The sequence below is a fragment of the Mirounga leonina genome, unplaced genomic scaffold (assembly GCF_011800145.1).
Source record: "Mirounga leonina isolate KUSES-001 unplaced genomic scaffold, KU_Mleo_1.0 Mir_176, whole genome shotgun sequence".
In the NCBI taxonomy this organism is placed as follows: domain Eukaryota; kingdom Metazoa; phylum Chordata; class Mammalia; order Carnivora; family Phocidae; genus Mirounga; species Mirounga leonina.
This window is the reverse complement of record NW_023270454.1, coordinates 8,043,505-8,071,066: the sequence shown is the minus strand read 5'-3', so window position 1 is coordinate 8,071,066 and position 27,562 is coordinate 8,043,505. Positions and strand designations below refer to the sequence as shown.

At 42.4% G+C, this 27,562-nt stretch overlaps 1 protein-coding gene across 1 annotated transcript in view; it reads left to right on the top strand.

The window, feature by feature from the left end:
- The window catches only part of NUGGC (nuclear GTPase, germinal center associated), a 61,529-nt gene that overhangs the window by 18,273 nt on the left and 15,694 nt on the right, over positions 1–27,562 (top strand). Inside the window, exons 5-14 of the mRNA XM_035022624.1 lie at positions 896–1,000; positions 1,608–1,716; positions 2,526–2,748; positions 3,253–3,483; positions 7,132–7,341; positions 12,552–12,727; positions 14,079–14,097; positions 14,379–14,468; positions 22,688–22,793; positions 23,987–24,120. Of these exons, the coding sequence (XP_034878515.1) occupies positions 896–1,000; positions 1,608–1,716; positions 2,526–2,748; positions 3,253–3,483; positions 7,132–7,341; positions 12,552–12,727; positions 14,079–14,097; positions 14,379–14,468; positions 22,688–22,793; positions 23,987–24,120 (1,403 nt within the window). The remainder of the gene's footprint in view (positions 1–895; positions 1,001–1,607; positions 1,717–2,525; positions 2,749–3,252; positions 3,484–7,131; positions 7,342–12,551; positions 12,728–14,078; positions 14,098–14,378; positions 14,469–22,687; positions 22,794–23,986; positions 24,121–27,562) is intronic.

Below are 27,562 nucleotides of genomic sequence, written 5' to 3'. Positions count from 1 at the left end.
CTTGGGGATCAACTCTTAGGGTTCATCTCATGGCCATTTCCCAATCCCAGGAGCACTGGGTTAGGATCATTTCCAATCACCTTGACCCCAAAGACCCACTTATGGCCCTTTTCTAACCAGGTGGAGACCACCAGGGGGTGTTTTCTAAAACTCATCCAAAACACAGTGTTTTGGTTGTGCCCTTTCCCAAGGATTATGGACCCTACCAGCCCTTCACTTCATAACCAAAGGAAACCATTAAAGTGAATAAATCTCTGGAGAACTACAAAGACTTGCTTCTTAGAGATTTCCCTTCCTTTTTATGTAAGGAAGCAGCTGCTAATGACTTTCAATGAAGAAGGGGGAAAATTCTTCCAAATTTAACCTCTGAAGGGCATCCACTGGTAGAACACCCTCCCACACTGTTACATTGAGTATATTTTTTGTCGGCCCTCTCATCTTATAGATGATCAAGGAGAAATTATTTGCCCTGGTTATGTGGCCCATTCTTTCCTCCGCATTCGGCTCCTGATCAATTTCTTTCCCAGTTTGAAAAGACCTCCCAGAGGCCTTTCTTCACCCCACACTTAGTCTTATCTTGGGCTTCTCTGCACACAGTTGGCATTTAGTGAAGAATATCCAGCCATTTTGGCTTCTCGGGATTTCCAAACTTTTCATTTCATTTCTGGGAGATATGCTAGACGGCACTTTGGAGCTAGATGCAAAGTGCTATGACTCTGGGAATTAGCAACCAGACTGGAATGGCCCAACTGTGCCTGCTTCTGATATGAGTTTACAGGCATACAGAGCTGGCAGGAGCCTTCTTAGATTCTCTGGGTTTGTGTACTGATAGAGATCAGGCAAGTATACTATGCCCCAAGACTTCTAATTTTATATAACCTCTGTTTATGTCTAGTTGACGATGATGTATTTAAAGAACCAATGAAAAAAAGAAGACGTTCAGATAGAGACCAGAGGTTCCGAGCATTTCCCTCCATGGAACAAAGTGCTCTTAAGGAATGTGAGTGTTATGACTGCTATGTGGCCTCTTCCAGTGTGGCTCTGTTCTTTTCCAAATGTGTGAAAATGCTCAAAGCAGGAGAAGGTTAAATTGGAAAGAAGGATGAAATATTTTCAAATGATCCTGATCCAGAAAAGGAGGCCTCAGAGTCTACAGAGATCTATAATTTGACAATTCATCTGTAGGAGTCTCTGGATAGGAGGGTTGTTATCAAAATAACCTCTTCCTGATTAGAACGAAGACTGTGAAAATGGTTGGTTTGGTGCCTTGGTGAATATTTCTACGATGCCCCGGCAATTTTTCTTTTTATGACCACAGGAGAGAAGAATCTAGAAGGGCTATAGCCCATGGCAAAGCATATGCTGACTTCTGTTACAAGGAGTTTCAGAGCAGGCTAGCTCCTTGGGAGGCTCTCAATCAGTAATTGCTATCTCCTCTGGGCAATTATCGCTAGTATCACATAACTTGCTATCATATTTAATTGGCTTTTCATTTCATTTCTTTTTTTTCCCCTTTCTCTGTGATATTGAGCACATTCCTCTTTTGGAGATGTAGTACTTGACCTCTGCCAGGTACATGCCAGGTAATACATTGCTGTTGATTCCAGATGAAAAATTGGAGTCACGGACCAGAAGGGTTTTGAGCAACACGTATCAGAAACTTATTCAGTCTGTCTTCCTGGATGACAGCATTCCTAATGGAGTCAAGTATCTCATGTGAGTCTGATATCAGCTACCTATCAAATCTTCCATCCATTCTTTCCTTAGGGGATTGTAGATGCTTTTCTCCAACAATGAAAGGGAATTTTCAATTAGAAACTAAGCAAAGAAGGCTGAACATTTATGTAGCTATGGGCATTTATTTATTTATTTATTTATGCCATTCATTGGGTTGCCACTCTTGCTAGGTAACCTGCTAAATATTTTACATATATAAAATTTCATTTAATTGTCCCAATACCCCTATAAAGGAAGAACTATTATTATCATCCCAATTTTACTGAAATTGTGGCTTAGAGAGTCCAAGACATTGACCAGAGTCACACTGTTGGTAAACTAAAGGGCCAGAATCCAACCCAGGCTGTGTGAAACTCTAGCCTGTGGCCTCAACCACTGGGCTGAGCTGACTTGAAGGACTTGATTGGTGCCAGGGCTGAATCTCCTGCTCGGAAAGTCTCTGGGTTGCTCCCAATAATACTTTACCTCTGCCTAAAATTTATTTCTAGGATCAGGACTATGTAATTTCCAGAGAACACAAACCAGGATGCTTCACATCTGGATAGGCATTACAGAGTTTGTATAGAATTATCATGACCAAGTATTTTTGCATAATCTCTTTTGAGCCTAATGACGACTCTGTGTAGGAAGCAGGGACTAATATTCCCTTCTGATCAAGAAAGTAGCAGAGATTCAAAAACATGTATGACTCGCCTAGGATTGGAACTTACTTCCTTCGTGTTCTATTTTTATATCCTTCCCACTGTGCTTTGATGACCATTACAATGTGCATTAAAAAATCAATCTAGAAACAGGCTTCTTGCCTTGATTGAAAAACCGTCATTGGACCCGATCTACATTGGATTATTTGGAAGCACGGGGGCTGGAAAGAGCTCCCTGATCAATGCCATCATCCAGCAAGCAATGTTTCTACCAGTATCTGGAGAAAGTATATGTACCTCATGTATTGTACAAGTGAGCTCGGGCTGCTGTGAGCAGTATGAGGCCAAAATCCACCTTCTCTCTGACCAGGTAAGTGTCTCCTTCCTCCCTCCCTCCCTTCCTTCCTCTTTCCCATCCCTGTTTTCTTTCCTCTCTCCCTCCTTTATTTCCTCCCTCTCTCCCTCCTTTATTTCTTCCTTCCCTCTCTTCTTCCCTTCCTTTTCTTTCTTTCCTTTCCCTCTCTCTTAGAGATTAACATTATATTCCTTGTAAATATAGTTTATGCCATTGTTGAATGAAAAAAAACAAGTACAGAATGAGAAAGTTCTGTAGAGAGAGATGGGGGTTCTAGCCTGTATCCTGTCACTGTTGTTATGGGACTTTGGGCAAGCCATTTCCCTCCTTGGGTCCCTGTTTCCTTAATGACAAAACAAGAGGTTTGGATTAGATGATCCCTTGCAGGATTAGATGATTTTAGAGTTCTTGGATATATGCAGCCCCTCACCGCCTCCACAGGAACAATGGACTACTTCCCTTTTTCATTGTTTTCCATATCTGTGTCATGAGGGGCTTGGCCCTACTCTCCCTTGGCAGGAGTGGAAGGAAGAGCTGAAGAACTTGACTAAACTCCTGCACAGGACAGAGGAACTAGACAGAGAAGAGGCAGACGCGTGGGACAGGGATGATGCCGTGGAGGAAGCCATCTGGAAGCTACAAATGTTTTATGGAAATGGAGCAGAAAGAAAGAACTATGAAGAGTTACTAAGGGCAAAGCCTAAAGGAAAGATTCCCACCTCCAGAATCATCACCCTCAAGGCAGAAGAGGTAGCTTTGAGATTTCTTTCTTTATTTTATCATGAGTCACAAGTATAAGAATTGAATTCATTTAGGAGATTTGCTCATGGCACAGTGTTTTTATTGGAAATGAGTTGATTCCCGACTCAGAAGTATCCCTGCCCAAGTTCTTTTTCATTATTTATGGCTGTCAAATGAGAAATGTTAGTATCTGACTGGGGGGTCTTTTGTGCACAGGGAAGACTATTTAGTTACTTGAGGATTAATTAAGGTTGCTTTGGCTACAAATGTTTAAAAACAAAACCACCCAATTTATAATGGCTTAAATGAATAGGGATTTGTTCATTTTCTCACATAAGAAGTCTGGAAGCAGTTGGGGTTGTGGGTTGGTTCAATGGCTCATCAATGTCAAGATCAACACCTCCCGGGTTTCCTTGGCCTTCCCTCAAACTTGTTGCCTCATACTCATAAGATGGCTACTGAAGTGCTGGACTTCACAGTTGGCTTCATGGAAGAAAGAAATGGATAAAAGTTGGCATCAACCACATCTCCCCTTTCCTGGGAAAGTAAAAGCTTTCTCAGAAACACCCCCAACAAACTTCTGGGTAGATTTTCTTGTTCAGAACAGGTCTCTGGTTCAGTCACATGGCCTTTCCTAGCTGAAAGGGAGTCTAAAGCAAGAAGCAAATGTGTTATGACTGGCTGGGACCAATCTCAATCCACTGCCCAAACAAACAAACAAGCACTATTCTGCTAGCATGGACAAAGGACAGGCTGGATATTGGATATGCAGCAAGTAGAACAATGCTCTCCTCACTTCTATAATCAATATTCATTTTATTATTTCATTTTAAATTAAAGTAAAACACTTATGGAACTAATATGTAATTTATTACAATTATACATTTAAAACCTAGTGTTTCTTGTCTCTTAAAATTCATGTTTAAAATATTGTTATTCTATTTATAAATCTGGAATTTTTTTGTATGAAATAAGAACAATTACTTACACTTGTTCTAAATTTTAATGTTCAATTATCTCCTAAGGTTAACATAGCAAGTCCTCCTTAAGTAGCTAATGCTTACTTATATAATTAATCAAGTTTCCTTAGACTTTTTATGTTACAGTTCAGATTTAATATATTCTGTTCTCTCAAAAATTTTTAAATACTCGATCAGGCACACTTAGAAGTCAAATAAATGAAATCTTTCAAGGCACTTAGCTCTTGTATATCTAGGAAATCAAACAAATCTAATAGTCACTTCTTACATTTAAATGGGTATTACTGTTCAAAATAATTACACTAATGTCTAAAACTTAGACTGAGCATGTCCAGAGAAACAATGATTACAGAACTGTTTACTTTATCTGCACACACTCAGCTTAAACCAAGTGTTACACCAAGGTATCAATATAGTATCCATTTCTTCACTACTCTGTATTTAGAAATATTCCTTCCCAATGTTACAAATTTACCCCTTGAAACTAGGAGTTGAAATACTGAAACGCAATTACAGGGGCACCTGGGTGGCTCAGTCGGTTAAGCCTCTGCCTTCACCTCAGGTCATGATCCCAGAGTCCTGGGATGGAGCCTGGTCTCCCTGCTTAGCAGGGGGTCTGCTTCTCCCTCTGCCCCTACCCTCCCCGCCCTCCAGCTTGTGTCTTTCTCTCTCCCTCTCTCAAAAATAAATAAATAAAATCATTTTTTTTTTAAGATTTTATTTATTTATTTGAGAGAGAGAGAATGAGAGACAGAGAGCATGAGAGGGAGGAGGGTCAGAGGGAGAAGCAGACTCCCTGCCGAGCAGGGAGCCCGATGCGGGACTCCATCCTGGGACTCCAGGATCATGACCTGAGCCAAAGGCAGTCGCTTAACCAACTGAGCCACCCAGGTGCCCCAAATAAATAAAATCTTAAAAAAAAAAAAAGAAACACAATTACATCTCAGTAAGTGAGGACACAGATTCAAAGTTTGAGTCCAGGATTCTAGACTGGAATGAGGAAGTTGAGTTTGCCTCCCAGAATGGTTTGTCCTGAGACGGTTTATTGGGTTAAGCCTTCTTCTTATTCAAAGGGACTTTTCAAGGCCATGCTTTTTTTTCACATTGCCCTTAGTGTATCTGCTTTATTTATTTTTTAAAAGATTTATTTATTTATTTCAGAGAGAGAGAGAAAGAGGGAGCACGAGTGGGAGGGGCAGAAAGAGAAAGAATCCTAAGCAGACTCCGCACTGAGCAGGGAGCCTGACACGGGGCTCAACCTCATGACCATGAGGTCACGACCTGAGCTGAAACCAAGAGTTGGACACCCAACCAACTGAGCCACCCAGGTGCCCCAGTATCTGCTTTAGTTTTAAATTAAATATCTTAAAGAACTTTTATCATCTTTTCTTTCACAATTTCTTGTTATTTGATTAGAATCGATGAATTCCATAACTCCCTACCCAGATTGCAACAAATCCCCCGATTTAATCTCAACTCTCTTAAGAATTTCTGTTCTTATCTTTCTCTCAGGACCATTCTATAGATATTTTTTAACAATGACCACTGAAGGGGCACCTGGGTGGCTCAGTTGCTTAAGTGTCCAACTCTTGATTTAGTCTCAGGTCGTGATCTCAGGGTCATGGGATCCAGCCCTGTGCTCAGTAGGGAGTCTGCTGGAAATTCTCTCTCTTTCCCTCTCCCTCTACTCTTCTCCCCTGCCCACCCCCCATTCAGTGCTCTCTCTCTCTCTCTCAAATAAATACATCTTTTAAAAAAATGACCACCATATATCCCAAATCTTCTTTGAAATAGTATCCCAGTAGAGATTTGCTGTCACACATGGTTGCTGGCATAAATATGTCATTGCCTGAAGATATGTTTAGCTAGGAAAGTGGGCTGAGAACAGTTCCCCATTCCCCTCATCATTATAACATTCTAGAAATGCCTATGCATCCAGATATTTTTTGTACTTGGAAGAGAAATTTTAAAAACCTTTTTAAAGATCAATTTCAGACCAATTTTCAATTTGGAAAATATGGTCACTATATCACCATCAATTTTCTAGTCAGGGCTTTCTGGTAATCCCGATATTTGCATTAGCCATGGGGGAAGAATGCCCTCTCTCCAAAATGTAGACAATTGCATATTAATAACATTAATTTCAGAATGGAAATGGAGGGCGCCTGGGTGGCTCAAATGGTTAAGTGTCTGCCTTCGCCTCGGGTCATGATCCCAGGGTCCTGGGATCAAGCCCAACGTCCGGCTCCTGGCTCAGCGGGTAGCCTGCTTCTCCCTCTGCCTCTCCACCTGCTCATGCACTCTCTCTCTCTGTGTATTTCTGTGTCTTGAATGAATAAATAAAAAATCTAAAAAAAAAAGAGTAAGAATTGAAATGGAATTTCAAGGATGAAATCGTTATCCAGTGAAGCTATAACTCTGCTGAAGCCCCATTCTAATTGGCTCTGGTTTTTTCATCTGTACATTAAGGAGCTTGCACTTTCTGATCTCCAGGGTCCCTTCTGGCTCTCAGAGCATAGACCCTTGCAGATGGGATCACAGGCCTCCTGGTATCCATTGCCCAGTGCTGTTTCTTACCATTACTCAGTGTACCTTTGCTGAACCTGAATCACAGCTGATCCAGGACCGAGGAACTGGGAGAATGTCTGGTGTGTGTGACTTTGTCCTTCTTCCTCAGGCAGGAGAGCTGTCTGTCAAGCTGGACCCCTACATCCGGACTCAGAGGAGAGACCTGGATGGAGAGTCAGCCGAGACACAAATCTGGCCCTTGATCAAACATGTGGAAGTGACTCTTCCCAAATCAGAGCTGATTCCAGAAGGCGTTGTACTCGTGGACATTCCAGGCACAGGTGACTTCAACAGCAAGAGGGATGAGATGTGGAAAAAGGTGATTCTCTTTCGTGTGACTTCGTTCCCTCCTCCCTCAACTCCTCCACCCTTTCTAAAGCAACAAAGAATGCTCTGCTTTCAGCTGCAGGGATTGTATGAGCTCACGAGGTTTAAATTCTTCTACTTTCTAGGTTCTAAGCCTCAGGGCAATGGCAGGAGAGGGGTGGCCAGAGAAACTGGGGAGAGAGGAATCATGAGGTAGGCCAGAAAGCTAGAACAAGAGTATGCGGTACAGGGGAAAAGTCAGCAACCGAGTAGATCGGTCTAGGAGTAAGCAGAGGACATGCAGACAGAGGGGGAGAAGGGGAGACCAAGGGGTGGGTACAAAGTGCAGAAGCTGAGAGCCTAGCACCAAGGAACCAGGAGGGGGCTAAGGTGTTTAGTTGTAAGGCACAGAGACCTGCTAAAGCAATCCCAAGCTAAGAGGGGTTAATCAAAAGAGTATCCAAGGATCTCCTGAGACAGCCAGACCTCAGGGCCACCTATCAGGACAGAAGCTGCCATTTTCTCTCTCATCCTCTGCCTGGTTCTTGTGACTGTTTCTCTTTGTGCATTGCTCTGCAGAGTCCTGCTTTTCACTTAGCTTTCTCTACATAGTCCTTAGGTTCCACGTTGTGGAGAATGACCACCCTACCCCTGTCTCTAATGACGTTGTAGTTCATACACCTATGACTGTCTGACTTCAGTCTCTATGTGCTTTAGTTCATTCCTAAGAAGGAAAACGGGACCAATTACTGCACAGCCAATGATTAACCCTCTCTGGATTAAGTATCCTTAGTGCAATCAGCTGTGGCTGAGGGTGGTGGTTGAAAGTCTATTTTCAGCCAAAATCTTGGGTAGGGTTTCAATTCCTAGCAAATGAAGTTGGAGCTGAGCAGGCACCTTCAGATATGTCTACAGCCCGTGAGTTAAGCATTGGGGTAGTTAGATCTGTACCTAATGATTAGAGGTTGAAATATTTTTAAGAATTTATCTCTTTGTTCATTTGTTTTTCATTCATCAAACATATAATATGTAAGACAATGTACTTAGCACTGAGGATGCAAAGATTATAGCTAATAATAATAATAGCAGACATTTACCAAGCATTTACTTTGTGCTAGGTACTGATCTCAGTGAAGTCAGTTGCCCATTATCACCCTGGGGATTTTAACCCAGGCAGGATGCTTGAGAGCCTCTCTGCTCTTAAACCCTACTATAATCCTACATGGTAAAACAAAGCTAAATTAAAAGATGCAGAGCAAGATCTTTAATGTTAAGAAGCATGTATGTGTGTGTAATGTTTGAATGAACAGCAAAAGTAGAATCTTGCCTTTGGAAGGATACACACCCAACTGTTAACAAGAATTTCTGTGCTTACTACTACTCTACTATGCACACCTGTGTGTTGTTTGTATATTTTGCATGAACGTGTATTACCTATATAACTAAAAAGCTGAAAGGAAAATAAACCACTATTGAATGAGAAGCAGAGCCTTACTTCAAGGGGCTCAGAGTCTAACAGGAGAGAAGACACCTACAGATGACTAAATCCCTGGCAGAACATGATGTATGAGAAGTCCAAGGCGCTATGAACACTCAAAAATAGAAATTACCTTCAACAAGAGACCTCATTCCTTCAGCAAACACCCACTGAGCCTCTCCTCAATTTTGCATTAGGTTTTGGATGGACAGAGATAAAGTCCTTGCCCTTGGCAGTCTTGTAGTCTGGAAGGGAATCTAATTAGTCATATTAATGAACAAACCACTTTACTTAATTATGAGGGCACAAAGTGATGAATTCTTTTTGCATGTGAGGGAAGCTTCAGAGAGGGCACTTGAGCTCAGCAGTCACCAGAGAAGATTGTTGAGAATGGGACCCCTGAGCACTGTTCTAGGCCAGAGAGCAGCAAAGACCCAGAGGAACGAAGGAGCCAAGTGTTGGGGGAAGGATGAGTCTTCCAGGGTGGCTGGAGGGAAGGGGTGTGGGGTGTAGAGGAGAGGGGCACAGAGGTAAGCCTGGAAAACTTGGGGGTTGGGCTTGAATACTATTCTTCCTGGAGAAGCTCAAAGGATAAAAGGGACTGGGATATGTGATAGAGAAAGTGTGTCTTTAGGCAGAGGAGCTCAGGAGCACATGGTGGGAGCACAGGGACAAGGCATAGGACTGGAGCTGGAAGGGGACTGGGAGGGAGGGCTGGGATCACTGAGTCATGATCAGCCCAGCACTGTAGAAGGCTCCATTGGAGAACCACTGATTCTCTGCTAGATGCAAACTTTAAATTCTGCAGATTCTGACTATGGGCCAGGGGAGCTTTAAGACCAGTTTGCAGTCAAGATTGGGATGATAGGATCAGGATGACAGCTTACAGATAATCAGCCTATGCCCTGATTTTACAGACGAGGAAATAAAGGCTCAGAGAGAGGAAGTAATTTGCCCAAGACCACACAGCTACTGAATGGCAGAATTTGAAACAGAGGGCAGGTTCCTACCTTCCCGGCTGAGGCTCTATCTCTCCCCACAGCACCTCCCCTAATAGTTCTCTAAGATAAAGGCAGTCCCAATGTCCTTCCCCTTGGTAGTCTGCTCAGGTCCTGACATGAGGGCCAGGGTCTCAGCTCTTGGAGTGCAATCGCCAGCCTTGGCTAGTACAGGCTAGGCCCGGAGAGCAACAGCCTAGGGAGGCAGCCAGTCTCTCTCCCTGGATGGAGCCATGGTCACTGCCAGTTATGATAAGCTGGGCAGCCTATCAAAGGCCACTCAGAACAGAGGAGCCAGCAGATCTGGCTCAGAGCACCCTCTCTGAGGAGGTCGGGCTATAGGGAAGGGATGGTTTCCAGCCTCCTCTGCTTGGCCTCAGCTCCCCTGCATTCCTGCGGTTTTGTGAGATTCTCTCACAGGGAGTGACTAAAGACTCCCCACTTTTTAGGGAGAACAGAGCACAATGCCCCCTCCCCCGTCTCTCTAGCTGCCAGCCATGCCTTCCCTAAGCTAAGACTATTATGAATTCACGTGTCTGTCTGTCTGCCACCTTGAAGTCATGACACTTTAGGCATGCCACCTGAACTCTCTGAGGTCCCATTCTCATCATGGGAGGGAGTTGGTGGGGGGGGGGGGCAGGGATGCCACCCCACCCACTCCTAAATTCAGTTGCTCTAGGTAAGCTTTTTTATGTCTTCTGCCACTCTAACTTGACCAAATCCTGGCAGTCAGAGCCTTGTGTAGGGCCCGAGATTTGCAGTCCTCTTCTCATGTCAATAAACATTTAGGAAGCACCTGAAGTTGCCCGGGACCATGGGAATACAAAGGTGAAAGAGGCTCTGCCCTTGGGGGAGCTTGCAGCCTGGTAGCCTACGATCTTCCACAACCTGATTGAATAGCGAGAAGCTTCCCTGGATAGATTATAATTTGGGAAGTGGGAGGGAGCAGTTGTTTTTATTTTCCTGCCTAAGTGTGAGTCCATCCACATAAGGAGGAGGTTCAGGACCCATAGTTGTATGGCCTTAAACCGATCTTTTGCTTCTCAGGGGTCTATTATCCTCTCTGTAAAACAGTGAAGTCTGTCTAACTCTAAAGATTGATGGCTTTAAAATAATGAGCCATAAAGCCAAGAGACCCATGGACAGAGGGCTGAGGATGCTGAGCAGGTGGGGGCTCCAAACCCTCCATCTCCAGTTCGACTAAAGCAGTTCAGTTTTTAAAAATCAATTGGAAATCTTGCTAATATTTCATTTGAAAAGGGTCCACTGCAAAGCCAAACTTGAAACCCAAGATTTCTCAGCCTCAGCACTGTTGACATTTTGAGCCAGGTAATTCGTTGTTGTGGGGCTGCTCTCCTGGGCACTGAAGGATGTTTAGCAGCATCCTTGTCCTCTACCCACTACCCACTACCCACTAGCTCACCCCAAGTCATAACAATTAAACATGTCTCCAGGGGCGCCTGGGAGGCTCAGTCAGTTAAGCATCTGCATTCCACTCAGGTCATGATCGCAGGGTCCTGGAATCGAGCCCCACAACAGGCTCCCTGCTGAGCAGGCAGCCTGCTTCTCCCTTTCCCTCTGCCCCTCCCCTGCTCATGCTCTCTCTCTTTCTCTTTCCCCTGCATGCTCTCTCTCTCTCAAATAAATAAATAAAATCTTTAAAAAATATATTAAAATGTCTCCAGAGGCTGCCAGATGACCTCTGGGGTACAGAATTGCCTCAACTTAAGAACCATTGGCATAAAGTAAAATAATGGTTTAATTAGCAAGTCACAAACTTGTTACACCTCTATGAGCAAAGTGCTGTCCTGAGAAACCTCAGAAAAAACTCAATCCTGAGCTGGACCAGCTTTTCATTTATATGGAGAGGTAAAACAAGTGAAACAGTACAGTAAGAGAAATGTCACAAGGCAGCCCACGATTACTTGTCACATAAAAGTTGCATATCTAATAGAACAATCTTTATAATTTTAATCAATTGTAATTTCTTGTCCATTGCCCTTTGCAACTTGAATCCTAAGGTCCTGGCTCCTTGCCCCCACATGGTGGCAGTGTGCTGAATATGCAGGGGCAGTCAAACATGGAAATGATGCCCTCTGCTGATAACTTTGTGGTCTGGATGCATGACCAGAACTAGTTCTGGAAAAACAATAACTTTCCCTAGAAGACAACTGAGGTAAAGCAAGCCAGTGATGGATCTGGGGCTGGAGGTCTGATTTCTTGAATTCTATCAATCACTAATGCCGCAAATATCTATGAATCCTTTAAGAGGGGCCAAGCACTGTGCCTAAGGTGATGTGAATTTTCCACTGAAAAGTGCAGCCTCTTCCCATCAAGTACCTCACAATCTAGGGGTGGGGTGGGGTGGAGTGGTACAGAGAGCCGATCGTATACAATAACTCTGAGAGGTAAGTAGGTAAGTCCAGGTGCTGCAGGATGCAGAGGTGGGGTGTCCAATCCATCCTCACGTGGTCATTAGCAGAGTCTCAAAGGGCAAACGGAGGTCAAGCAGAGGTTGTGGCAAGTGCAAAGGTCTTGAGGGATAAAAGAGCAAGTTACATGTGAGGAACTTCAAGAAGCTCAGCCTTGAGCTGGTACATGGAGAGTGCGGTGGGGAGAGCTGAGAGGTAGGACTGGAAGAGAGATGGGGCAGAGCACAGAGGACATGAATGATACATTAAGGGGTCATGTCCTCTACAACTGAGACGCCACTTATGTTCCTAAACCTACTGTGGTTATGTTCCACAGACCATTGATAAATGCTCAGTGATCTGGGTGATCAGTGACATCGAAAGAGTTTCTGGAGGGAGAGCCCATGCAGACCTTCTGAATGAGAGCATCAAAGCCTGCCAAAGGGGCTTCTGCCGGGATGTTGCCCTGGTGGTCACTAAGACCGACAAACTCCACCTGCCGGAATATCTAAGGTACTGGGCTGGGCTCGCCGACCTGTGGGCTTTCCTCCGTGGGTCCCGACTTCTGCAACAACAGAGCTTTGACCCCTGGAAATTCCAGACCCAGGGAAATAACTGTTGGGGATGAAAGAGAAGTCTGGGTAACTTCCTAGGACATTAGGACCCTTGGGTAGATTGTCTTGGGAATCTGAACATTGTGGCCCCTCTAACAGAGTAGCTGCTCAATACCCAGTAGGCTGACCCTCTACAGGGTGCCACTTGTGTGTATGAGATGCAAAGAGCACCTCCTGGAGGTGTGCCCGCCCCTGCAGATATGCAACGTGTAGACGCCTCCCCAACTGGTAGACACTTTCTATAATACTGTCTGGCACTGCACAGCTTTGAAGTGTCAGATTCTGTTTCAGATTTTAAACCCATTTGGAGCAAGGTTCTCGATGTTTCAGAATTTGACCAAAAGTAACAGCATTCTTACAGAGTCAAATTCTGACAAAATTTTAGTGGAAGGTAAGCCTTTTAGAGTTTAATAGATGTTAAGATATGCTGGTTTCTGTATGGATCCCTGTACCTCCATAACCAAGAAAGCTGTAACTTCTCTTCTCTATCGGCACACTTTGCAAGTATCAACTGGTCTGTCCTGGGAACACGGGGCACATAGTCACCAGATATAACGTTGTTAATGCTTCTCTAATAAGAGCATCCTTACTGGTCACCTGTCATCTCTGCCCTTCCCCCACACCCACTGAAACTTGAATCCGTGTCTCCAGGAATTCACTAAGCAGAGACAACTTCCTGGGTAAAGAAATAGGCCAAGGATTTTCCCCCAGCTTCTTGCTTTCGTGGGCTAGGTTGGAACTAAAGCTTCATTTTTTTTTTCACCTGCAGGCTCCCTTCACCCTGTCCCCTGCCCCAGAATAGTATCTGTAGCTCTCCCTTCCAGTGTCAGCTCTGCAACTGAACATGATTCAGTGGGATTTATGAAACCTTTATTGAACACTGTAGTAGGGGCTGCAGATTCAAAGGGGCATAGAGCCTACTAGTCACTGAGCCCACTGTCTTATAAGATGGTTAAAGGTTATAAAAGAGGAACAAGCAAAGTGGCTGTGGGGATCCAGAGAGAGGGGGCTGCATTTTGATTGGGCCAGGGGGGCGGGGTCACAGAAAATTCCACCACCAACAAAGCACTGAGAAATAAAGACACTTGTTTCAAGTGGACGCTGCAGGTGGACCAGAAGAGAGGACATTTGGACCAAAGAGAGCTTATGTAAAGGTGTTAAGGCACAACTGTATACGCTGCTTTTAGGGAACGTTGAGGCTGCTGTGACACATAAAATGGGGTAAGTAATTGTTACAATTTTCATTCCAGGGAAAGAAAAGTGGGAAATGTAAGTACGGACTAGTTACTTTTTTTTTAAGTTCTATTGGTAGATAATTTATATACAAAAAATTGCACACATTTCATGTAACAACTTAATGAGTTTGGACATATGCATGAACTAGTTATTTTTAATAATACTTTTCATGATTAATATTATAAAATTCAAATACATACACATTTGTCTGGCCCAAATGAAGATATGCCAAAAACAATTGTGCAGCTTATCACCATATCACTCTTGATAACCCTGGACCCTTTGCCGTGCTTTCATTTCTTTCTCCAATCTAGCGAGCTATTTCAAGTCAGCGGGAGGCTGTTCTAGAAAGAAATGAAATGATAAAACTACAATGGAATAGAATTCTCAAGGAAAAACTCCAGGTGAGTTAACAGATTTCCCTATGTATTTTTCGGCTTTTCAACCACTCAAATTTGCAGAAACAAATGTCTGTTGGGTCCTGTGTAGTAGCCACATCAAAAGCTTTGGAGCAGACAGTTTGGAGTTAACTTAGTCCTACTGGTTAATAACTGTGACTTTAGGCAAATAACTGCTCCTCTCTGAGCCTCCGCTTTCTCATCTGTAAAATGAGGAAATGATAACATCTACCTCCTGTGGTTGCTGGAAAGATGGGATAAGCATGTGGTCCACTGAGAAATACGTGCAGGTAAAATCAGAGATCACCACACTGTTTGAGGGTGATTCGCTGGAGGAACGCATAGGGTGCTGTGGGGACCCACGATCTTCCTCAGATCATGCTGGCAGGCGGGGAGGGGTGTTGCAGAGAGGTGCAGGGAAAACTCCTCATGCTCCTGGGAAGAATTTTAAAGAACCAGTAGTCTGTAGTAAGGTGAGGAAGTGGGAGAAAGGGCTTTCTGCAGGAGTCTTGGGAGATAAGGCCTGAGCTATTTTTTTATTTTTTAAAGAGAGAGATTGAGAGCCTGAGCAGGGAGGTGCGGGGGGATGGGGGTGGGAGGGCGGGAAGGGCAGAGGGAGAGAGAGAGAAAATCCTAAGCAGTTTCCACGCCAAGTGCAGGGCCGGACACAGGGCTCGATCTCACGATTCTGAGATCGTGACCTGAGCCAAAATCAGGAGCCAGACCCTTAACTGACTGAGCCACCCAGACGCCCCCCCGAGCTGTGTTTTTCAAGCTTGAGAAATTGTTCTGTGGGAATCTTGGCATTTTCTTAAATTATTTTTGTTATTCTGCCACTAAAATAGTTAGACATAAAACTCCTTACTATAATTGTCTTATACAAGGATAAAACTGAAACCAATTTTAAGAGAAGCTGTAAACAAAACATAGACGAGATATATCAGGGTTAGTATAATGTGATAGATGTTTTGGTTTTGCTGAAACTAAATCTTTGGTGCAGCATAATAGTAAAAACATATGGCCTGATGTCCAGTTCTATATTTAATTGCATTCTGTCGTTTGAATTCAATTACACGGATGCAGAAAACTCCTGATGTACAAAGTGGAATTGAAAATGTCAAAGCTTTTGTCTCTAATTCAGAATAATCAGACCTCGTACTTAAGCCAAAGGCTTTGACCAACCAATTCTTAAATGCTGGTTTTAATGAGGCAATAAATGAGCAAAGCTGTTCTTATTCTCTTCAGTTGTTCTTGTTGGCATTCAAGAAATATGCACTTAATGAGTACCTCATCATATTGTTTCTGGAAACAAAAACAAAATACTTCAATATACAATTCACAACTATATCACTAATAAATATGGCGCTTTGGTGTGTGTATGAGATAGGGTCTGGACAACAGTGAGTCAGCTTGCGGGGGGACTATTGTTCTATTATCATATAAGTCTTTTTTAGGTCTACACACCTACACCTCTGAGAGCCAGGTGACACCTTAATTCTCCAACCACTTTACTTCAGACTGAATCAACCCTTCACTTGTACTGCATGGAGCAAATTTAATCTTTATCATAGAAAATATGAGGCAGGGACGCCTGGGTGGCTTAGTCGGTTACTTATCTGCCTTCGGCTCAGGTCATGATCCCAAGGTCCTGAGATCAAGTCCCACATCGGGCTCCTTGCTCAGTGGGGAGCCTGCTTCTCCCTCTCTCTGCTTGTGTGCGTGCTCTCTCTCTCTCTGACAAATAAATAAAATCTTAAAAAAAAAGAAATGTGAGGCAGAATTTGATTATAAAGCAATCATTCATATAGATGTCTATGCTTATTTTTTAAATTTTTTATTGTTATATTAATCACCATACATTACATCATTAGTTTTTGATGTAGTGTTCCATGATTCATTGTTTGTGCATAACACCCAGTGCTCCATGCAGAACGTGCCCTCTTTAATACCCATCACCAGGCTAACCCATCCTCCCACCCCCCTCCCCTCTAGAACCCTCAGTTTGTTTTTCAGAGTCCATCATCTCTCCTATGCTTATTTTTTATTATAAAAATAAAAATTAGGAAAACATATTGTAAGAAAAATGACAGACCCCTGAGACTCCATTTGTAGACCTCAGTCTGGTAATACTATGTATTTTAGAAAGATTATTTTCTCAGCATTAAGGAGAATGGATGGGGGGAGGGGTGAGTGAAGACTGGATGCAGAGAGACCGTTTGGGAGGCTTCTCCTATAATCCGGCTGGAAGTGCTAAGAGCTGAACAAGGCAGTCACCATAGGACTAGAGGAGAGGAGATGTGTTCGAGAGATGTTAGTGAGTTCACATCCACAAGACTGGATGACGACTTGTATGTGGCAGGTGAAAGAGAGCTGGGTGTTTACATTCTCAGATACATGCTTGGAGCTGGTTATTACATAGCATTTTACCTTTGCTTTAGGGTACCTTTAACGAAAACCATCCTACTCCTCCTGCGTGTCTCTCCTTTCCTTTCATGCTATTAACACACTCACAACACTTCTTTTTTTTTAATTGAAGTACAGTCGACACACAATTTTATATTAGTTTCTGGGGTACAACATAGTGATTTGACTATTCTATATATCACAAAACGATCACCACAAAATAAGTCTGTCATCTGTCACCATGTTATTACAGTATTAGCGACTATAGTCCCTATGCTGTACTTTACATTCCCATGACTTGTTTAGTTTGTAACTGGAACTTTAAACCTCTTAATCCCCTTCACCTATTTGGCCCATCCTTCCATCCCCCTCCCCTCTGGCAACCACCAGTCTGTTCTCTATTTGTGAGTCTGTTTCCATTTTGTTTTGATTGTTCATTTGTTTTGTTTTTTACATTCCTTATAAGTGAAATCATATGGTATTTGTCTTCCTCTGTCCGACTTATTTCACTTAGTGTAATTTCCTGTAGGTCCATCCGTGTTGTTGCAAATGGCAAGATTCCATTCTTTTTTATGGCTGAGTAATATTCCACTGTATGTGGAATATCCATTCAGCCATCAATGGACACTTAGGTTGCTTCCATATCTTGGCTATTATTAATAATGTTGCAGTGAACGGGAGGGTGCATAGATCTTTTCAAATTAGTGTTTTCATTTTCTTCAGATAAGTATCCAGAAGGGGAATTGCTGGATCACATGGTACTCTATTTTTAATTTTTTTCGGGAACCTCCACACTGTTTTCCACAGTGGCTGCACCAATTTACAATCCCACCAACAGTGCACATGGGTTCCTTTTTCTCCACATCCTTACTAACACTTAACTATTTCTTATCTTTTTGATAGTAGCCATTCTGACTAGTGTAAGGTGATATCTTGTGGTTGTAATTAGCATTTCCATGGTGATTAGTGATGGTGAGCATTTTTCATGTGTCTGTGGACCATCTATATGTCTTCTTTGGAATGATGTCTACCCAGTTCCTCTACCCATTTTTAAGCAGATTATTTGTTTTTTGGGGGGTGTGCCCAAGCATGAGCTCTTTATATATTTTGGATATTAACTCCTTATCACATATAGGATTTGCAAATATCTTCTTCCACTGAGTAGGCTGCCTTTTTGTTTTGTTGACAGTTTCTTTCTCTGGGCAAAAACTTTTTAGTTTGATGTAGTCCCAATTGTTTATTTTTGCTTTTGTTGTCTTTGTCTGAGGAGATAGATCCAAAACAAAACAAAACAAAACAAAAACAAAAACAATGTCCAAAAGTTTATTGCCTATCTGGTCTTTTAGGAGTTTTATGGTTTCAGGACTTACATTTAGGTCTTTAATCCATTTTGAGCTTATTTTTGTATATGGTTTAAGAAAGTAGTCTAGTTTCATTCTTTTGCATGTAGCTGACCAGCTTTCCCAACACCATTTATTGAGGAGACTGTGTTTTCCCCATTGTATATTCCTGCCTCTTTTGTTGTAGATTAATGGACCATACAAACATGGGTTTGTTTCTGGGCTGTCTATTCTCTTCCATTATCTATGTGTCAGTTTTTGTGCCAGTACCATACTGCTTTGATAACTATAGTTTTGTCATAGGGTTTGAAATCTAGATGCATGATACCTCCAGCTTTGTTTTTCTTTCTCAGCATTGCTTTATCTATTTGGGGTCTTTTGTGGTTCCATACAAATTTTAGTATTATTTGTTTTAGTTCTGTGAAAAATGCTGTTGGTATTTTGATAGGGATTGCCTTGAATCTGTAGATTGCTTTGGGCCGTATGGACATTTTAATGATATTAATCCTTCCAATCCATGCTAACACACTTAACAACACTTCTGACATCTGTGTTGGGATTTTTTTCCCACCCTAAGCAATTCTCTGTGACACTATGATTTTTTTTTTTTTTTTAGTTAACATATAATGTACTGTTAGTTTCAGGGGTAGAATTTAGAGATTCATCAGTTGCATATGATACCCAGTGCTCATTAACATCCCATGCCCTCCTTAATGCCCATCACCAGTTACCCCATCCCCCCACCCACCTCCCCTCCAGCAACCCTCAGTTAGTTTCCTACAGTTCAGAGTCTCTTATGGTTTGCCTCCCTCTCTGTTTTTATCTTATTTTATTTTTCCTTCCCTTCCCCTATGTTCATCTGTTTTGTTTCTTAAATTCCACATATGAGTGAAATCATATGGTATTTGTCTTTCTCTGACTGACTTATTTCACTTAACATAATAGCCTCTAGTTCCATCCACGTTGTTGCAAAAGGCAAGATTTCATCCTTTTTGATGGCTGAGTAATATTCTGTGTGTGTGTGTGTGTGTGTGTGTATACATATGCCACATCTTCTTTAGTCATCTGTTGATGGACATCTGGGCTCTTTCCATATTTTGGCTCTTGTGGACATTGCTGCTGTAAACATTGGGGTGCATGTGCCCCTTTAAATCACTATTTTTGTATCCTTTGGATAAATACCTAGTAGTACAATTGCTGGGTCATGGGGTAGGGCATCCTACAATTTAACCCAAGCTGAAAATATCTTCCTGGACATAGTATCAGATCCCACAGGTGAAGGGCTCAGTCCCACAAGACTGCTCCCTACTTCAGATGCCAACTGCAAATAGTAGGTCCCTAGGTTACCCACAACTTCTCTCTGACTTGGCTACAAATTGAAGATCCCCATGACCTCCTCCCCCTTGGATACAATTATTTGCTAGAATGACTCACAGAATGCAATGAAATAATCACTTACATCTACCAGTTTTTAAAAATATAATAAAGTATAAAAGCTACAGATGAACAGCCAGATGAAGAGATATATAGGGAAAGGCCTGGGAGGAGTCCAAATGCAAGAACTTCTGTCCCCATGGAGTTGGAGTATGTCACCCTCCCGTTATGCGGATGTGTTCACCCACCTGGAAGCTCCCTAACCCCATACTGTTGGGGTTTTATGGAGGTTTCCTCACAGGGGCATCATCAATTACTATATTTCTAGTCCCTCTACCCTCTCTGGAAAATGGGGGTGGGATGGAGTGGGGCTGAAAATTCCAAACTTCTAATGACCTGATCTGTGACCAGCCCCCATTCAGGAGCTCACCCAGAGTTGCCTCATTAGAAAAAGAAGACACTCCTATCACTTAGGAAATTCCAAGGGATTTAGGATCTGTGTCAGGTACTGAGTCAAAGACCAAATATTAGGACAAGAGATGCTTCTAGTGCTCTTATCACTTAGGAAATCACAGTGGTTTTAGGAGCTCTGTGCTGAGAACTGGGGACAAAGACTAATGTTAGAACCAAATATTGTCCTAGCACCCCGATTTATAAGGAATTTAGGAGCCCCCTGTGTCAGAAACTGGGGGAAGAGACCAATACATATACATTTTTTTTTTCTTATTACTATTACTTATTTTACTTAGTTTGAGGATTATAATAGACTCATGGCTTTTCACAGAATTACTGTGTTCTTTTTGATGTTCCAGTTCACCTCTTGGCCAATGGGAGCCTGTAATTTAAGCTGGTTCCTTTTAGCCTTACCCAGAGATTTTCAAAAATATTTTTGCTCTTTGACAACAACAAGATACTCAGGCTCCTTTTATTTTTTCCCTGCCCCAAGATATGGAACTACTACTCTCAAAGAAACTTGGGTTTCTTTCAGTAAAAAATAATACTAAAAATAAAAGCTGGGGTGCTAGGGGTCCGTATCAAATGATTTCATACAAGCAAAAGAAGTGGGCAGGGTGATATCACTGCAAAATTATTTTAATGACAAAGCTAGAAAAGATAGATTTTTTTTTTTGAAAATGGGGTCATGATTTATATTACTGATCTCAAGCTAACTCCAGCTTTATTATCCCCCTTTGATTCTGCTTTTATCTAGTATCCCTTCTATTTTGAGCTATAGGCTTTCTCCTCTCTCATATATAATATCTTCTTACAAACTTTAATATCTGTGGTGTTATACACTGTCCTAACCAACCATGTGTGTAAATTGTAACAGTGACCCATCTTTCCATGGGATAATTGGATGAATATCCACTCACCTCTTGGATCCTACTTTCTAGCTGTAACTGTTTCTACATCTCTTTTATAATAATACAGAACCTGCATACTGTAGTCACTTCATTGGCACTATAAAAATATTTCTCTGTACTATAATAACAAACATAAGTGCTAACTAATCGTCAATAATTTTTAGAAGAGGTATACAGAATTTAGAGCAAGATTTTAAATAATGTAAACACCTAGACACAGTGAGGCATACTCCTTTCTTTCAATTGTTCTAAAACCCTACTTAAATTTAATTCCACATCAGTTTTATCTCCCAATAGAAAATAGTTTCAACTTTCCCTAAACTTTTTTGCTAGAGTCAAAATTCTATCAGAAGGGGGGAAAAGTTAATCTTGGCAGATCCTTTGTATAATTTCAGCCCTGACTGTAGTGTGTGGGGCTGCTGGAAGCTTACCCAGGCATCTCTATTCCAGCCTTGACTGCATGGGCTTACAGCTTGCCAGACATGTGGTCTCTCGCCTCTCCCAGTGGACTACTCACTCAGCTCTTTTGTATCTTTGCATCAGAAAGAGATTGACAACTCTCTACAGTTTTCTGCTGCCCCCAAACACCCATGCACACACACACAACCCTTTATGGTTTTTCTTTCTTTCTTTCTTTCTTTCTTTCTTTCTTTCTTTCTTTCTTTCTTTCTTTCTTTCTTTCTTTCTTTCTTTCTTTTTCTTTCTTTCTTTCTTTCTTTCTTCTTTCTTTCTTTTTTAGATTTATTCATTTGAGAGAGAGAAAGAGAGGCAGGGAGGGGCAGAGGGAGAGGGAGAGAGAAACTTTAGCAGATTCTGTGCTCAGCATAGAGCCCGATGTGGGGCTCGATCTCACGACCTGTGATCACAACCTGAGCTGAAACGAAGAGTAGGACGCTTAACTGACTGAGCCACCCAGGCACCCCTTCTTTTCTTTTAAGTGAGAATAATGAAAGATTATGGAACAATATTTGTGTCTAATCCCAGTGTGACTTCTCTGTGATCATGATTTTTCTAATCATAAAAAAGATTTCCTCACATTCTTAAGTCCTTGACATTTAAAACCATGATTTACTTAAATGTCGCTCTGCTTTTAAATGTGTCTGATTACTCACTAAGCACCCAGCTAAGAAACTTGTATTTTCACAGCACCTTTGCCCCATGTTGTGTGGCGTAGGTAAATATTTAATAACCAGCCCTCTGTTTAAAAAGAAAAGAAAAGAAACAAACAAAAAAAGCCCTGATTATTAGCATTTGCTGATTCCCAAGGTGTAATACTCCCACCATTGCCAAGTTCAAGCTACCAGGGTGATGTCACTAAAGGCGGAGCCGGGGAGAGCTGTGAATGGGCTCTTAGGAACAGGTGCAGCCGGCTCTAGCCCATTGCCGCCTTTGCCGGAGTTGGGCTTTTTTTGTGTTTTTTCCATAAAGCATCCCGGTACTTTTCCTCTCTCTGAACATTTCAGTACACTCTGAACTATTTTCTCTACACATTTCCTTCTAGAATTGCTATTCTTAACTCCCAAGAGAATAGTTTCTATGCAGCGGTTTTCTTACAATGTCCATCCTTGTGAGGTGTGGACAGATGGGAACACCTGATGTACAGGTGTGCTGTGTTCTTTAAGGGGCTCTTGCCGGGTTGAAAGTGAGTGAGCGGAAGCTTGCTGAAGGTTCTTATAAGGCCTGCGCGTTGTTTCCTTCACCATGTTTGAGTTATTCTGTTCCCTGTGTGTCTCTCTCACTTCAGAGAAAACTGCCTGCTGACTCCAAGGTTCTGGAGGCTTCCGATCTGGTGTACACAGTCAGCGCCCAGGAGTACTGGCAGCAGGCTCTCCTCACTGAGGAGGAAACTGGTAATTTATATATATTTTTTATCTCAGTCACTAGAATTCTCAAGATGAAGCTCGGCACATTGAATTACCTCTCTAGAATTTTCTGTGTGTCATTTCCAGCTTGTCGCAGTTTCTATACCTGTTAGCCGATGTTATCTGTTTTTCTCTCTGCATTGTTGTGGTGCCTGAGACCACAGTTTCTCTTTTCATCCAAATTTTACCAACAGTTGGTAGAGGTCAGAGATTGGGTTGTCATTTCCTAAGTATTTGGCTTGTAATTCATCACTCACCCTGCTACAAGTATTAGACGTGTTTACCCGGCATCTATTGTATGCTTTGTCTCTGAGGAGGAAAAAGCAGAAGACATGACCCCTTTCTTCACAGAACTTAAAATCTAGATGAGGAGCTAGTACTAAGGCATGTGTAAAAATCAAGGTACAAATAAGGCTTAATTAAATGGTGCTGTGAATACAATAGAAGCCCAGAGAACCTAGAGGTCTGTGTGACTGGAGCACTCAATGTGAAGTGGGCAAGCAGGCAGGCTCTGAGCTTGACTTTGATCCAAGCTTAAAATGGCTTAAGACGGGCATGCATTTTACCTGATGTGTCTGCGTGGGAGAGGAGGTGAAGGGCCAGAAGGTGTAAAGTGTTCCTAGAAATGGGGGAACTTCTTGAACAAGGATATAAAAGAAATAATCAGCATGGCATACGCAAGGAATGATACAGAAGAATTTCCGCTTATGGGAATAACAAGGAGAAAAGTAGGATGACACCTGTTATCTTCTGACCAACAAAAGGTTAGGACTAAGAGGAATTTCTAATCCAAAATCCCATTCAGCAGAAATTCTCATGGAAAATCTAGGGGGACGGAAGAGCTGAGACTCTGGGATTGTGAGCACCTTTTGTTCAACTCTTTGTAAGTAGCAGTCCCGAGGGAAGCACCAATGTTTCTAACCAGCCTGCACTTTTCTACTTAGTTGGACTTGTACCACTAAATAAAATTAATATTCATCATTGCTGACTTGCCCATTCATTATTGTTGATCCTAGACATGGAAAAAAACATCCCCTAGAAAAGTTGGTATAGTGGGCAGTCAGCCCATGTAGGACCTCAGCTGTAGCTAATTCAGACTGCCATTCCGATCTGTTCATTTTTGTGAATTCTCTTTGCTGTGAACTCTGGCCTTTTAAAATTGTGCTGCCTGTGAATTCCAGAAATCCCCAGGTTAAGAGGCTATATCAGGAAAAGACTCCTGGACAAGAAGAGGAGGATGGTGACCAAGTATGTGACTGAAGCCTTTGGTTTATTGCTCCTCACAGACAGTTTCAACTGCACGGAAAACCTGCCGGTATGGGAGATACTTATGTGTGTGCTCTGTCTTCCAGCCTGGGCAGAACATTCCCTTTACCAAGTTTGGAAAATAACTTACAATATTTTTTCTTTTCATATCAAAGGAAGATAGTAAGCTCAGAATATCTAAAGAAGACAGAGATAATTTGAGGGTTACAATGGTGACATTTGAGTAAAAAAGAAAGGAATAATATTTTGCCTGACAGAGGGGTTGAGAGGAAAATGTAGAAACGATCAGCAGCTACTTTCACCTCTCCTGGGACCTTGAATAAGATGGAATGTGTTTAAGCAATAACAGAATTGATTTGTGTCACCCTCGTAGAATACCAACAATTCTTGGTTATCCTACAGAGGCATGGTTAGGCATACAGTCCAAAAAATTTCATCTGTCTATGGATTTCCTTTATGCCCCGGTGCTGTCAGAATCTCAAACTCAGAGCAGCCTAGTACAATAATGTGAGAGAGGAAGGGAGCTAGCAGGGACATTCAGCAAAGAGTTTAGATATATATCTTCACGATCTTGAATGCTGGCCTTCCGAATGACCAGTTCCAAATACTCTTCTCATAGGAATGGACAAATTTATCTCTTTGATGGATGATTTATTTATTTATTTATTTATTTAAAGATTTTATTTATTCATTTGAGACACAGAGATACAGAGAAAGAGAGAAAGCATGAGCAAGGGGAGAGGCAGAGGGAGAGGGAGAAACAGTTTCCCTGCCCCTGAGCCAGGAGCCCGATGTAGGGCTCGCTCGATCCCAGGACCCTGGGATCATGACCTGAGCGGAAAGCAGACGCTTAACCATCTGAGCCACCCAGGCACCCCAGGATGATTTATTTTTTTACTCTAAAATAAGATGGATTGGCTGCTAAATTAGAGGCAGGGGAGAGTTTTCGAAAAAAAAAATCTGTCATTTCAATCAATCACCAACTATACTGCTTCTCTGTGAGTCATTTGCATTTGAATTGCATTTGAATATACAATCAGGCAATCATATATTAAAACAGCCTGCAGGGGTGCCTGGGTGGCTCAGTTGTTAAGCGTCTGCCTTCGGCTCAGGTCATGATCCTAGGGTCCTGGGATCGAGCCCCGCATTGAGCTCCCTGCTCAGCTGGGAGTCTGCTTCTCCCTCTCCCTCTCCCCCTGCTTGTGTTCCCTCTTTTGCTGTGTCTCTCTCTGTCAAATAAATAAATTTAAAAAATTAAAAAAATAAAAATAAAATAAAATAAAATAAAACAGCCTGCAGCAACCTGCCTAGGAAACCAACCTCTTATCTACAACAAACAGTGCAGGAGGGCAGCCTGCTGTAAGTTACATTCATAGGGAGTCAGACTGCCATCTCTAGGAACAATCCAAGAAGCTAAGCAATGATGTCTGTAACAATCAGACCCAAATGGGCTACTAATGCACCCTAATGAATCACATAGGATCCCCGCTTCTAATTAGCCCACCCACAGCTCCCCTATGGCAGTGGCCTCTGATGGGGGCGTGCCTGGAGCCTTCCCACTCCTCCGCCTGCCTTTGAATCTCTGCCAAACACAAGTGATGGTGGCTGACTCTCTTTCTCTAGCAAGCTCTGGATAAAGAGCCTTCGCCTGTTCTCATCTGGCTGGTGTTTATTTCCATACTTGCTATCAACCATCAGATTTGCCCCACCAGATTGTCCAACTTTTTGTTATGCCGAACAAGGAAGGGGCAAAGAAAGTGAACCAGTAGGGCTCCCTGAGGGGTCAAGGGGCTGGTTCTGAGACTGTGGGAAGGTACCCCTGGGCTGGCCCTATGGCGTGGCCAGGGGAGGCAGATAATGGAGACCTGACTTCAATGTGAAAAGTAAGTAATGCCAACTGTTGACGGTCTTTGCAGTTTTGGTCAAATGTCTGCATTTTAAAAATTCTATATAAAAGTGACATACAGACCAAGGTTCCCTGTCTTTTTTATCATATTTCTTATGCCTTGTTTTGGCCTAGTTCTTTGAGGGAAAACCAAAAACAACAGCAACAAGCTGGAATCTTGAGATTTTCTAACTTAACTGTCCTCTGAAATACCAGGGAAGCATTTGACCTTCTAACTTCCCGAAAATGTTCTTCAGGGTGAAAATTGCCTCTCTGCCCAGCAAAAGATTGCTTTTGGAAGTGCTAATGGAAAACAAATCAGATGTGGTGCTGTGTGTGGTTGGTTTGTTTTACAAACACAAGGACAAGGCATTTTGCAATCAGAGAAGTGCCTGCCCGGTGCTCTTCTCGGCTAAGGGGGAGGGGCAGCCCGTGGAGGGACTCTGTGCCATCCTCAGGGCCAGGCTGTAGGCGACAGAAAACACAGAGGAGGGTGCTGGTTAGCACTTTTGGGGTAGCCCTTCACATGGGCGTCAGCCAGCACTTTTCCTCAAAACCCTTTGGCCTCAGATATTGGTCTCAGTCTTAGTTCATTGATGGGAAGTTGGAAGGCAAGAGTTTTGTCAGTTCCTTTGCATTCTGAAAAAATGTGGTGATTGATCATTTTTTAAGATTATGATTCAAACCAAAAAAAAAAAAAAATAGAGTCTGGGTAGTTATTCTCCCATCCAAGTACTAACCAGGCCCGACCCTGCTTAGCTTCCGAGATCAGACGAGATCAGGCGCGTTCAGGGTGGTATGGCCATAGACTGGGTAGTTATTGATTCTAAATGAACAGGGATCTAGTCATTCTTTTTATGAATCAGTAGGAAGCTGATTATGACATCTTAATGTCAAATGAGCCCTGCGTTTATTCGTAGGAGATGTAAGCCTTTCCCCTTCTTACTGTTCTTTTATTCCCAGACCTGCCCTTTCTTATCATTCTTTTGTTTATTTAACAACGATTTGTTGAGTATGAGACTTTGTGAGAATCTTGCCTGTAGAGTTTCTGTTGGTGACATCTTTCTTATTTCCTTTTGATCACCAGTAACACCACAAACTCAAAAGAATCCAGAGGGCACTCTGAAAGAAAAGTATGACTTATAGAATTCTTACCAGTGAAAAACTATGAGAATCCATGGAATAGTCTCCATAAACTTTAAAACTTATGTATTCTAAGTCTCGAGAAGTATGGGGGTTTGAGGCTGTTTTCAGGAAGATTCAGCTTCATTCACTTCAATGCAGTCAAGATCTAGAAAAGATCTAAGTCGTTTGTGTAAGGTCACACATCAATTTGAGAGCGATTTCCGTCATCAAATTTGGAATAGAATTTAAAACCCCACATTATCTGGCAATTTCTCTGTGGCCTTCATTCACTCCAAAATGTTTATCAACTGCACACTCTGTGCCATGCCTTGGAATAAACAAACATGAATAACACAGTCTGCAGATCCTTCAGCAAGTTCCTAGTCCAGGGAAGGAGATACGGAATGAGACAGACATAGCACAGCAGGAGGAGGGCTGTAATGCAGGGATGTACAAGATTCAGTGGAAGCATAGGAAAGAG